This window comes from Varanus komodoensis, unplaced genomic scaffold, assembly GCF_004798865.1.
Source record: "Varanus komodoensis strain SLA01 unplaced genomic scaffold, ASM479886v1 scaffold2, whole genome shotgun sequence".
Lineage (NCBI taxonomy): Eukaryota > Metazoa > Chordata > Lepidosauria > Squamata > Varanidae > Varanus > Varanus komodoensis.
Genome location: NW_025335568.1, coordinates 61,322,876 through 61,335,103, shown reverse-complemented (window position 1 = coordinate 61,335,103; position 12,228 = coordinate 61,322,876). Strand labels below are relative to the sequence as shown.

The 12,228-nt window shown below is 41.0% G+C and overlaps 1 protein-coding gene across 2 annotated transcripts in view; it reads right to left on the bottom strand.

The window, feature by feature from the left end:
* The window catches only part of ATL2 (atlastin GTPase 2), a 38,500-nt gene extending 26,734 nt beyond the window's left edge, over positions 1-11,766 (bottom strand). For both annotated transcript variants that reach the window (XM_044428234.1, XM_044428238.1), the window contains exon 1: positions 11,664-11,766. In XM_044428234.1, coding sequence (XP_044284169.1) covers positions 11,664-11,733 — 70 coding nt within the window. In that variant the 5' untranslated portion in view covers positions 11,734-11,766. The remainder of the gene's footprint in view (positions 1-11,663) is intronic.
* Positions 11,767-12,228: the final 462 nt, after the last annotated feature.

Below are 12,228 nucleotides of genomic sequence, written 5' to 3'. Positions count from 1 at the left end.
AATCAAGATCTTGCATGCAATAGGCATGTTACGTCAGCATTTGAGTAGTCCACGACAAGTTAAGACAATGACTTTTTTCAGTTTTCAAAACCTGAACTGTAAGCATAAAGATTTTTCTAACTAAGAAGCAATACAGAAAAGCTTTTGTTCTAAAAAAGTCTAAAATGAATCTTAAAGGACCACAGTGAGATAATGTTGAATGTGGCACCATTCCATTTTTTTGTGCACAAGCCAAATGTTTATGCAAGCTTTTACCCTACAAAGCAAGTTATTCACAGTACATGGTATCAAAGTATTAAGAGTGTATGAATATAGGGCAGCTCTCAAAAGAGGAAATAATGCACTTTTAACCCACAGTAACATTAGCAGATATTAGCTGTGTTGAAGATCTCAAGAAGTCTCACTGAACGAAAAAATGAAGCAATCATTCCTCAAATGTCACAAATAACAACTGGCCTTTGATTGCATTTGTAATGAGCCAAGGGTTTAGTTATACAACTTGCACATTATTTATACAGAGTAAACATTCAGGAAAAACCTAGTGGAAAACCTGCTAACCTCCCTACAAGGACTTTTCTCAATAGAAAAATTGTACCTGGAGACTGAAAAGTCTTCTATGAAATATTTTCCTTTCTGGAACGAACAGAATGTTTTTAAGACACTATTTTAGTTACCCAAAATGTGTAATATGATTGTTTTTATATAAGATAATCCTGTATATACTGTTTACATATACAAGATCATTTCATAATGCTGCAAACCAGTTTTTATATCCAAATATACTGCTTGACTTTAATAATGGGGCAGTATGAGACCATTTCCATTCAAATCACATTCTTTTGCTTACTATTAACATTGGTGGTTTCTTTTTCAACCTGGCAAAACTAAGATACAGTCAAGAAAATCAACCCTGACGGCTCACTGGAAGGACAGATGTAGAAGCTAAAGTTCAAACACTTTGGCCACCTAATGAGAAGAAAGGACACATTAGAGAAGCTCCTGATGCTGGGAAGGATTGAAGGCAAAAGGAGAAAGGGATGGTAGAGGATGAGATGGCTGGATAGTGTCTTCAAAGCAACAAACATTAATTTGAGCAGGCTCCAGAAGGCAATGGAGGACAGAGGGACTTGGCGTGCTTTGGTACATGGGGTCATGAAGAGACAGACACGACTTAATAACAGTAACACAACTGTGTATACTGATGTAAATGACGTATTTTATGTTAGAAGCAATAAATAAGCCTATGTTTGAAAAGAGTATTGCATATTTTGCATGTTTTGTTCCCAACAACCATGGCTTCAAAATTGCCCCAAATAATTTATATCTATAGTTGTTTATTCCAATTCCTTTTCTTTTCTAACTTTTCTTTTCTAACTTCTTTATATTGTTTATATTTTTTATTTATTTTATATTATTAATTTTAATTTTATATTGTTATTTTTGTATTGTATTGTATTTTATTGTGTTGTAAGCCACCCCGAGGCTTCGGCAAGGGGCGGCATAGAAATGCTCTAATAAAAAAAAATAATAATAATTAAGCTAATTTTGGTGAAGCAACCCTAGTCATACATATACACAGACACACTTTTTTGCTGGCAGCTGAGATGGACTGAGACAAAGACTGTGCTAATAGACAGCCCACTAGGGGTGGAGCCTGGAAGGCCATCTGCCCCAACACCCTGCAGTTCATGAACACTTATTAATATTGGGGTAGAAGCCCTGATTATCTCTGCAGCATATGATTTTGCTGCCCAACCCCTATTGAAACTTTGAGATTTTTCCTCCTGAAATAAATGCCTTTCTCTCCTCTGTCCATATGTCCCTTTTTACTAATAGGGCTGTCCTTAGAGGAAAAGATCCTTTTAAAACACAGACTGTAAAGAATATACAAACCTGTGCATTTTTTTCCTCCTGTAGGCTTGAGCCCTGAATTCTTTCAAAAGTACCTAGTATGGCCTGACTAAAAAACTGACAAGGAACTAAGGTAGTATAGCTAAAGTTGCACAACATGGCTCGAAACTGAACAGTGACTACTATACAACTTTTCTCCAGAAGAAAAATGTTAAGTGTTCACATGCAGCACATTGTTTTTTCCAAATGGAAAAATACCTTGGAAGATTTGTTTTTACTGGCTATCTTCCTGGCCTAGTGACAAGGAATGCACTGCATTCCACATCTTACAGTTCAGCAGCAATTGCTATTATTGGATCTCTACTACATCTATTATCTGTATATGGCAGGTCTCTGCAAGTAATACACTCAAGTTTGCATGGATATTCTTCCTGGGTGATATGCTTATGATTACTATCTGTTCATGCTGTACAAAGATATACAAAAACTACATCCTCTCCAGTTGTATCTGTAGCTGTTTTTAATTATAACTAGTGCAAATACAGGCACAACTTTAGCAAATCGACTCTTCAGATAAGCAAAAGATTCAAAATACAGGAAACATTTTATACTAAGGGCAAAATATTGTGTACTTATGTACCAGAAAGTCATTAAACAGTAACTTTAGTATAGTAGTTCAATTATTTATATTTTAGGGCCCACTCCTTTCAATAGTTTTTCAAACTCATATGGCCTGATGATCAAGGAGCCAAACCACAAAAATACCAGCATATTTTAGCTTTAAGCTCTTATAACCAGTGATGAGGTTTCCAGAGAGACATTTTAACCCTTTAAAATAGGAAATAACTGAAAAACTACCAAATTGACTGCTGGCATAAAGGTCCAAGGGAAGGAACCCATTGAAGTAGGGTCCACAGGCCTTGGGTTCAACACTTCTGCATTACAGCCAAGTGGAACCAAGTAATTTTAGCTACCTTTACTTCACAGATCTAGACCCTTTGTTTCATATCTCACCTATGAGCATAAGAGTTAGAGATAAATTCACGATTAGCTAAAAATCCATCAGTCTCCATTTGGTGCAAGTTAAAATGGAGACCAAGACAAGCTGGCTGTTTTCATACTGTCCATTTGTTCAGTCTGTCTCATTCTAAGCAAGTCCCAAGAAGTTTCACACAAGAGCAAAAGAACTATGGTATAATTTCAAACTTCAATGATAAAAAACTGGTGATATGTGGAATTGCAAATTCTGTCAAGTAACTCATGTTAAGATCAGAATTAAATGCTTTGACTAGTCAATTATAAGTAGGTGTAATGAAGAAGTACCATAGCTTGTTCACAGAATGATAAGGAAGAAATGCTCCCATCTACCTGAATCAACAGGCCTCACACTCTGAGCCTGTCTTGAGGTGACTTAAAACTGAAATGATTAACAGCACATGTTTAGACAGAAAAGGTTACTCCCAATATTCGCTAGCAGTTTTAGGCTTTCTGTTTGAGCTTGCACAGGATTGCTCCTTAAAATTAATCCAGTCTCATTTGATACTTAGTACTTATATTTATATCCCACCATTTTCTCCTTTCAAGGAACTCAAGGCAGCTTACATAGCAGGTTGGGTTGAGAGTCTGTGACTAGCCCAAAGTCACGCAGTTAGCTCCATGGCTGACTGCACCTAGAATCCAGATCCCGAGTCCCTGTTCCACTCTCTTAACCACACCACCACACTTAACCCAGAATACCTGCCATTACTCTAATAAACATTTTAGTACAAATATGTGGATACCACAGGTTAATAGAAATAGAATTGATGCACCATAGCATTATTACAATAAGATTTTCCCTACATCATTATTTATTTTGTAACTAATATATCCAGGTAACAGAACCAAGTGGCAGAAGTAACTTTTGAAACAATTGGATTTTCCACATTCAGTTCTCACATTACTTTCAGAATAATGGCCTATGAATGCACTTACTAGCAGGAAGTCTGACTTGGCTGAAGATGTTATGCTTCAAAAACCTAGGCAACATACCCAGCACCTCCCAACAGTTGAGAACATCAAGCATTTCCAGTCATTTAAGTGAGCAGGTGAACTGGCATCATTGATTTTCACCCTAAATCCTTCTCCATCCTAATGCACAGGACTATCTTCCAAGATAGCGTAACTACTACTGTAGCCAGACAAGTCATTCTCTCAGTGTTAGACCATAATGTACAACAGTACAGAGAGGCATGGAAAGAGCAGCCCACAAAAGGTAAAACCATTACAAAGCAGATTTAGTTGCCATTTCCAATTCACACTGGAAGGTCAAAAACAAATAGGACAGAGCATATCAGTATGCTCACTGACTACAAAACATAGTAACCAGAGAACTTCAGCAGAATCTGAAGTCCAAGGCATGGGAAAAGAGAAAAGTAGTGACACGGAATAGCTGAGGCTATAGAGTACAACACTGGAACATAGCTAACACCCTAAGAAAAAGTGCTATTTTTATGTAATGAGATGCAAGCTTTCAAGTTTTAGATAACTTCTGAACAGCTTCAACATGTAATTGATATAGTGTCTTAGAGCATTATGTTGACAATCCCAGCATTGCAGTAGCAGCCAAACTCTTCATGACTTCAGCAAATGGTTAGACAAAGCCATGGCAGAAATTATACCAAGTAAGTTGAAGACTGAAATGTTTCCCCATGCTAGTTTCTTGCTAACCTGCTTCTTCCTTTATATTTCACTGTAAAGAGACATAACTGGATACTTTAGATGAGGGGTTGCCAGCCTCTTTATTCAGAAGGACCATTTTATTCTTTAGACAGCAGTGTGTGATTGGTTACTAACCTATGGCTGGTTGGGGCTGTGAGAGCGCAAGCATGCACACTGCTACTCATCTGTTTGCAAAATGGAAACAGCATTCAGTTTAGAAAACAAACTAGGAAGGCTCTGTTTTCTTGGTTCGGTGTGATACAAACCTGGAACTCTGAGTTGAGAGGAAAGTAACCCAGAATTACTAATTTAAATCATTCAAAGTTGAAGTGGCAAGCAGAAGGGAGGCATGAAGCAAGCAAGAATACTTTATTTAGATGTAAAGGTACATAATTTAGTAGTCAATTTTCCACCATTATTTAGGAAAGACATGAAGACAATCAGAAAACTGGATTTAAATTGGTCTTTCACTGCCTGGAATATGAGTGGGGCCCTACTGCCTGAAATCACTGGGTTCTGGTTTTTTATTATGTAAACCATCTAGCTATGTGGCTACAAGATGGTAAACAATAATGCTAAATAAACAAATAGAGCACCAGCTGGAATGTCTCCAGGCTGCATTTCAGCTTGGACGCCTGTTTTACTCCCGATAGAAGTACTAACTTCACTTAGGCCCTCCACAAAGTTTTGCAACATGGGAAATGTGAGGGCAGATGTGAGCTATCTCAGTCCCCTGCATTGTAACTACACTCCTCTGCCATCTTCTGATGGAACAGCAAAGGGGACTGAGCCAGCTTTATCCCTCATGCAGATAAAGTGAGGGAGAACAACACCTGCTTGGTCCTCAGAGCCTGTGCTGCTTTTCAGTCATTCTCTCACCATTTCTCCCCTCTGAGGGCTTCAGAGAAGAGCAAGGGCCTTGTCAGAGGGTCAGTATGACAGGTCAAATTTGGTCCATGGCTGTAGATTCACTCTTTCTGATAAAATCACCTGCAGGAATGTGCTCAGACTACAAATCTGCATTTTCAAGTGAAGCATCACCTTATTCCACAAAGACTGAATCCTATAGTAGTGTTACTTCAACACTACTAGACTTGCCTTATGTCTTAGTCCACCAATACACCTGAATCCTCTGAAATCCAACTAGAACACAAATATATTTAACTATACTTAGTGCATAAATGCACCAAATTAAAAGGTATTCTAATCTATAAAAATGTCATCTTATAAGGTCAAACATTATAGATTTTGCATTTCATCAGAACTGTCCACTGAATCCACCAGCATAATCTTACAGTTGTCCCACAGTATTATGTCCACATACCATTTGAGTCCATGCATGTTTTCTGAGTGAAGTATTATGAAGATCATTAAGATTTATTCCAATTAACTGTAGTTATTATATCCTTACTGTTGTAGTGACTTTGCTCAATGCCCTTGCTCAGATTCAGGGTAAAACAAAACCATTAGTTTAGCATTTGCTCCCTGTTCTTGCCTAAGCAGGTTGATTCTGTCATACAGAAACAGTGTAGGGTAAAGATGAGTGAAGGATCCAGTTTTGGGGTAGAAACCCATTGGATCTCTTCAGCTGTGCTCCCTGGTCTCCAGACTGCTTTCTTCCTCTTCTAAGTCCAGCTCACCATGAGCATTTTCATGGGCACTTGACAAGAAGCAAGTTCAAGTGGTGTTCTGCTTCTGTACATGCAACTTGCAGGCTTTGCATATTTTGCACTAAGAATTACTTTCTTTGCTTATCTTGTACAAGGAATTACCTTGAACTTAGCTCAGCTCACTTTCCAGCCAGGGCCAAAGCAAAGTCTGGAGAATGCAAAAAACAAGCTGGGATTCTAACTTGATCTTCAGATCCCTAGAGTAAGGTGCATATCAAAAGATCCTGAATGAAACTTCTAGATAGTATAAACATTTAGCTACAAAGCAACTTCATTTTAATCATTCTAGCAGTTACAGAGTATATGCCTATTTTCAGAACAAAATACCATGTAGAAGAGTGAGAAATGTTATCTAAATCACATATGCCTGCAAAACAGATCAAAAGCCAAATTGCTTTCAGACTGCATCAGGTCCAGAGACTCTTAGCTGTAATATCTAAATCAGTGATGGTTGGCTAAGATCAAAAGTCCTTATATTATTAGCAGGAATGCTTTAGCTAATGTATCCCTATGATATATCTTACATAACAAGGATCAATTGACCATTACTAACCAGCCTTTCATAGCAGCTGCAAAAAAGTATACACTTGACATACAGAGCATACAGGTCACAGCACAGAACTCTCTGTTGAGGTAAAGCTTTGACTGAAAGCAACAGTGTATGGTAGGCTGAAGGCCCTTTCATGTCTCTTTTGTGAAGGTAGTTCACACAGATGTGTAGCCTGATCATATACACGCTTACTTGAAGTCACACTGTGTTCAAAGGTACTTACTATCAGTTTAAATGTCTAAATTTGCAATTAAGGCATGCTAACAAAGGGAACCTCATCAGGGACTGTGCATCCAATGGCTGAAATGGATTAATAGTAACATATACAGAGAACTCCTGTTCATCAGCATGTACTAATACACAGCCAAATTATCATTTTGTTCCATGTGCTACTTACTTTGCCATAAAGATTATAAGATCAACAAAAGAGCCACCAATCTCAGGTTTTATGAACCCCAGTTTATAAGCTTGTGTGGAGAGTTTAAAATATTCTTTCAGATTTAGGACTCTGGTACTGAACATTCAATATTTAGGCTCAGAATTCTCAGATATAATGGAGCAAAATTTAATTATTTTTAGATTGTTTGAAAGTATGAAATCAGGAACTGGGTTCAGAAATAATGTGAAGTTACCCTGCTTAGTTTTAGTTTTATCTACTCACTAATTAGGAAAGCCAAGCTCCAGCAGGAAAGTCGGGTGCAATCACAGCCATCTCCCCCTCCCCAACCAGCATGATTGCGGCTATCTCTCCCCCTCCTGAGTGGGGAGATGGCCATGATCGTACTGGGAGTGGGAGATGGCTGAGATCGCTCCTGTCTTTCCTGCAGGAGCGCACCCATGATCATGCACGTCTTCCTTGCACAAATGCAACTGCAATCGTGGCCATCTCCCCACTCGGGGGGGGGGGGGAGGAGATGGCTGCGATCTTGGTTGCCACCCAATTCGGAGTTTGTGACCCATGTCAAAATTTTCATGAAATTTTTGTTTGCGATTCAATTTGGCCGTGAACCAAGGCGTTCATGAGCCAAGGTACCACTGTACTTGCTTCCTCATCCCTGTTCCTCTGTTTTCCAAGTCAATGTTTAGATTGTAAGGATCCTGAACAAAGAAGTGTCCTCTTCCATTCAGATGCACCATGCACATAAACAAGCCTATATAAGTAGTATCAATTATACCTTGCTATTGAGCTACAACCTTCCCTATATAAGTTCTCAGCAATGCTTTTAGGGTAAGGTGTTGGTGACTAGGTATGCTAACAAGCTATTAGCTGATCACCAGTTGGATGACCTACACAAAGCACTAGGAGTGCACCCTTATTAGTTTTGCTGAACATCAACATCAATACTATCAGCCATCATACCCTTCTGGATCATGTGGCCAAAATGGGGCTACCTGTAGTTTTGCACCAGTCCTAAACAGAAATAGATAATAGGATAAAAGCTGTTAAACCCCTTGGCCTAACAGAGTTTTATTGTGTTCCTCAGTCTGTTTAGGATCTTCATAAAATACCAGAGATTGGGGGTATAGTTCCATTAAGTATATTGATGACACTTGTCTTACCATCAGATTCCAAAGGAGTAGTGAAAGTCCTAAATGCATTCCTAAAACAGTGACAAAGTAAGATAGCCGAAACTTATTCCAAAGACATAAGTGACTCTGATCAACAGAAAATATATTCTAGAATCTAGGCTACAGCCTGGTTTTGGATGATGTAATACTCCCATTGAAGGATCAAGCTATATTTTGGAAGTGTTCCTAGCCCCCAAGTCCTGTTTATGAATGGTCCAGTGGTAGCAGGGACCAGGAGTGCTTTTGTGTAGCTTGAGCTAGTGTACTAACTGCATCCTTTCCTACAGAAGGCTGATCCTGCCACCATCAGAGTTAAAAACAAAAACTAAAAACTAAAGCACTCTGCATAGGTTTGCTTTTTGAAAGTCATTTGGAAATTGTAGCTTATGCAGAATGCTACAGCCAGAGTGCTAATGAGGGTCTTGCTTTTCAGAACATTGTTGCTATTTTACTTGATCTTCACTGGCTCCTGCTTTGTTTCTGAACCTACTTCAAAGTGCTAATTATTACCAGTGGGTGAAAAGACAGCTTTTAAGTTTCAATTTGAGTAAGAAACATGTGTTCTACTTCTATTTTTAAGGATGGGGATTTTGAAATGCTTGCCCCCCACCCCTTATACCAGAGCATGCCCTTCTGAACCAGGTTTGTGCAATCTGAAGCATAACGAGAAGTCTGGTTGCATCAAGTGAATACTGACCTATGTATTTTGTAACACTAGATTGATTGATTCATTTCCCACCTTTCATCCATTGTAGAACTCGAAGTGGCTATCTGGGATTCCCAGGTGATCTCCCAGCCAGCACTGATCAGACTCAGACCTGATGAGCTTCAGCAAAGTGGATGCTATAACAGCACCCTGAATTCAAGACTGACACTTTAACAAGTGTCACTCAGTACATACCTGTAAACTCCAACATGTTTACATACTGCTTCAAAAGACTATACCTTAGATATAGTAAATACACTTTTGGAACAATTTTTTTTAAGAAAAAAACACTACCTTGTTACCTGGTTAATCCAGTTTCATATTTTGCTTCAACATTTAAAATAAGCCAGTCAACTTACCACTAATGCTTTATTTACCATAAATTTTCTATTAGCTTACTTTAGAACAGAATTTCCTCTGAAATGCTATATTTAAACATTTCTAGGTTACACAGACGATGGTGTCAATTGACTATCATTTGCCAAGCTTATTTATGGAATGAAGTGCAGCAAGCATTATACAAGCATATTCCCCTAGTGGTTTGGCAACAAACATGCACACAAGTTTATCATATCATATACACAATGGCAAGACTCTTTGGCTGCTTGCCAATTTGGACCATATTGGAGGGGAATATAAGGTCACTAGTTAGTTATCAGCTTGATTTCATCTTCTTTCACCCTCATATTCCACATGCATCAAGGATATACAAATACTGGCATGGGCAAGTTGGAAAAACAAGCTGAACAACAGTTCTAAGATTTTTTCTTTCTTATGTTAAAAGAAACAATAACAATAACAGAAGTGTTACTTTAAAAGTGGGTTACAACATATGAACTGGGACCATTACATTCTATCCAGAAGTTTTCTCCATGCAACTCAGCTGCCACCACTGCTAACTACAACTCCCAAGCACCCACCTACCAGAAACTAATCTCCCCACCCACTAAAATGCCCAACAGCTCCTTACTCCAGGTAAACACTACTACAATATCTACCTACCTTTTAACTAGTCCCTCAAAAACATGTAACCTGTCACAATAATTCAACATTTGATTTGTATTAGCAGTACAGCTAACACACTGGACTGGTTTGCATGATCAGTCTACTGGTAAACTTCGGTGGGCTGCAGCACCTTCAAGGAGCCACTCTTAATATTCAAACCATGAGTACAGCTTGTCCTCTTCTCCAAATAAGGTAGTGGTGATTTGTAGAAGAGACAATTTTGCATAACCTATGGCTTGTTTTAACCCTTGCACAACCTACCCCAACCAGGTTAGGGGAATATCACAAGCTGCAGATACAGTGTAAATACTCAGAGCTACCCAATGCATGCCATGAGCCACTGTGGCTTTAATAAACCATTGTGTGCTGCAATCATTGTGCACATTAGGTCACAATTTGTTCTTAATGTAGGACTGACCCCAGTGCAGCATACATACCCAAAATTTAAACTCACGGTGTACACCTTTTTCAGTGCCTAAACCTAAAGGATTCAACAATACGGTCTAAAACAACTGACTTATTAACCGATCCTAATTAGTGTTTGTCCCAGAAAGGAGGAAAAGCTCAATTGCAGAACATCTGAAAGCCCCCAGATTTAAGCAAGGCATGAAACCCTGGAGCACCTTGTCACCCAGTGTAAACTATACTAAACCAGAGCGCCCAAAAATACAAGTCAGGTTCCAGATTCTCTCTTCGCCAGAAGCAACCAACAAGCTTACAGACACCACAGACTAGCCAAGCCCTACCACGTGGGGCACTCGCTCCCTCCACCAGCTCTACCAGTCCCAGCTTGCCACACGATGTTCCGCTGAGACACTGCAACAGAAAAACCTGCTCTCTTGCTCTCGCACACGCACTAGGAGACAGATCAGAGCCAGGCCTTTCACACGAATCCTTAACCCACATCCATGCGAGAAATCCTACACCCAGGGGCCCTGAGCAACAAGGTGACACGTCCCTTCCCATCAAACCTACCACCCACCTCTGGCTGTATATACACCAGATGCTTCCCGCGACCACTGCCCTCGCCACACACAGTGAAGCCCAGTATTCGAACACACCTCCTGCATCACAGTCGCCACTGTACAGGCCACCTGGGGAGTTCACGTCCTTTCCCCTTAATGCACCAGCAGCTGTACTACGCTGTGTCACTCTCTCGCCTTGCCTCGGTCTTCCCTGCCGGTCTGAAGCAGCTCTTCTCCCACCTGAGGGCACAGCCTACCGCCACATGCCAACGCCCTTTCAGGGAAGGAGGGCACCCACCGACTTCTCCCAGGGCGAGTGGGACGAGGCCTCGCGACGACAGCCCTTCCCGGACTCCCCCTGCGCACACCGAGGCCTGTCCGGAGGAAGGCAGGGAAGAGAGGAGGGGAAAGGCGAAGCCAGCGGGACCGCGGGTCACTCACGCCGACGACAGAGCCGTCGGGGCGCTACTCCACCCCCACACGCGGAGCCCCCCGAGGAAAGCGCTTCCCGCCTGCAACCGTTACAGAGAGGAGAGAGGGAGGGGGAGACCGCGGCCTCCAGGAGCCTCTGCCCGCCCACAGCGACAGGGCCACCACTGCGCGCTCTCCTTGCCGCTCCTTTTTAGCCCAGACAGCCGTTTAGTTACCTGCCAAGTCCGGCTGTAGCCGGGGCCGCTCGACTCGCTGTTCAAACCGAGCAGCGTCTCCTTCCGCCATCTTGTCCAGGTTTAAAATTAACTCCCCGTGACGTCAAACGCCGCCGCGAGCCCTTTATTGACAGGCGGAGCGCGGGCGCGACGTGGGTTGGTCTTCAAGGGTCCTAGCGCCGCCTCATTTGGTCCTCCCTCGCAGCAAACAGATACTACGCATGCGTAAAGAGCTAGCACGCTTTCCCGATCCTAAGATCTCACGACTACTGCTGCCGTACCAAAAAAAAATAAAGGTTTTCCGGGTCCTAAGGCCGTTGTACATTTATGCTGCACGGAAAGTGCTGTCTGAAATAATGTCTTTCGAAGTATCACTGCAAACCAAAGCGGTTTTCTAGCTTATGGATTACAATGGCAGACTTAAGCACGTGCTTACATTTCTCCCAGCTTAGTGGAGCCTTGAAAAGTGTTTGACTTAAGCATGATTGTGTCGACGTGATATATTTGGAAAGGGGACCTAGTGCAGAGAAGTTAGTTGTTGTAGCAGGGAAAGCCTGGCTGACTT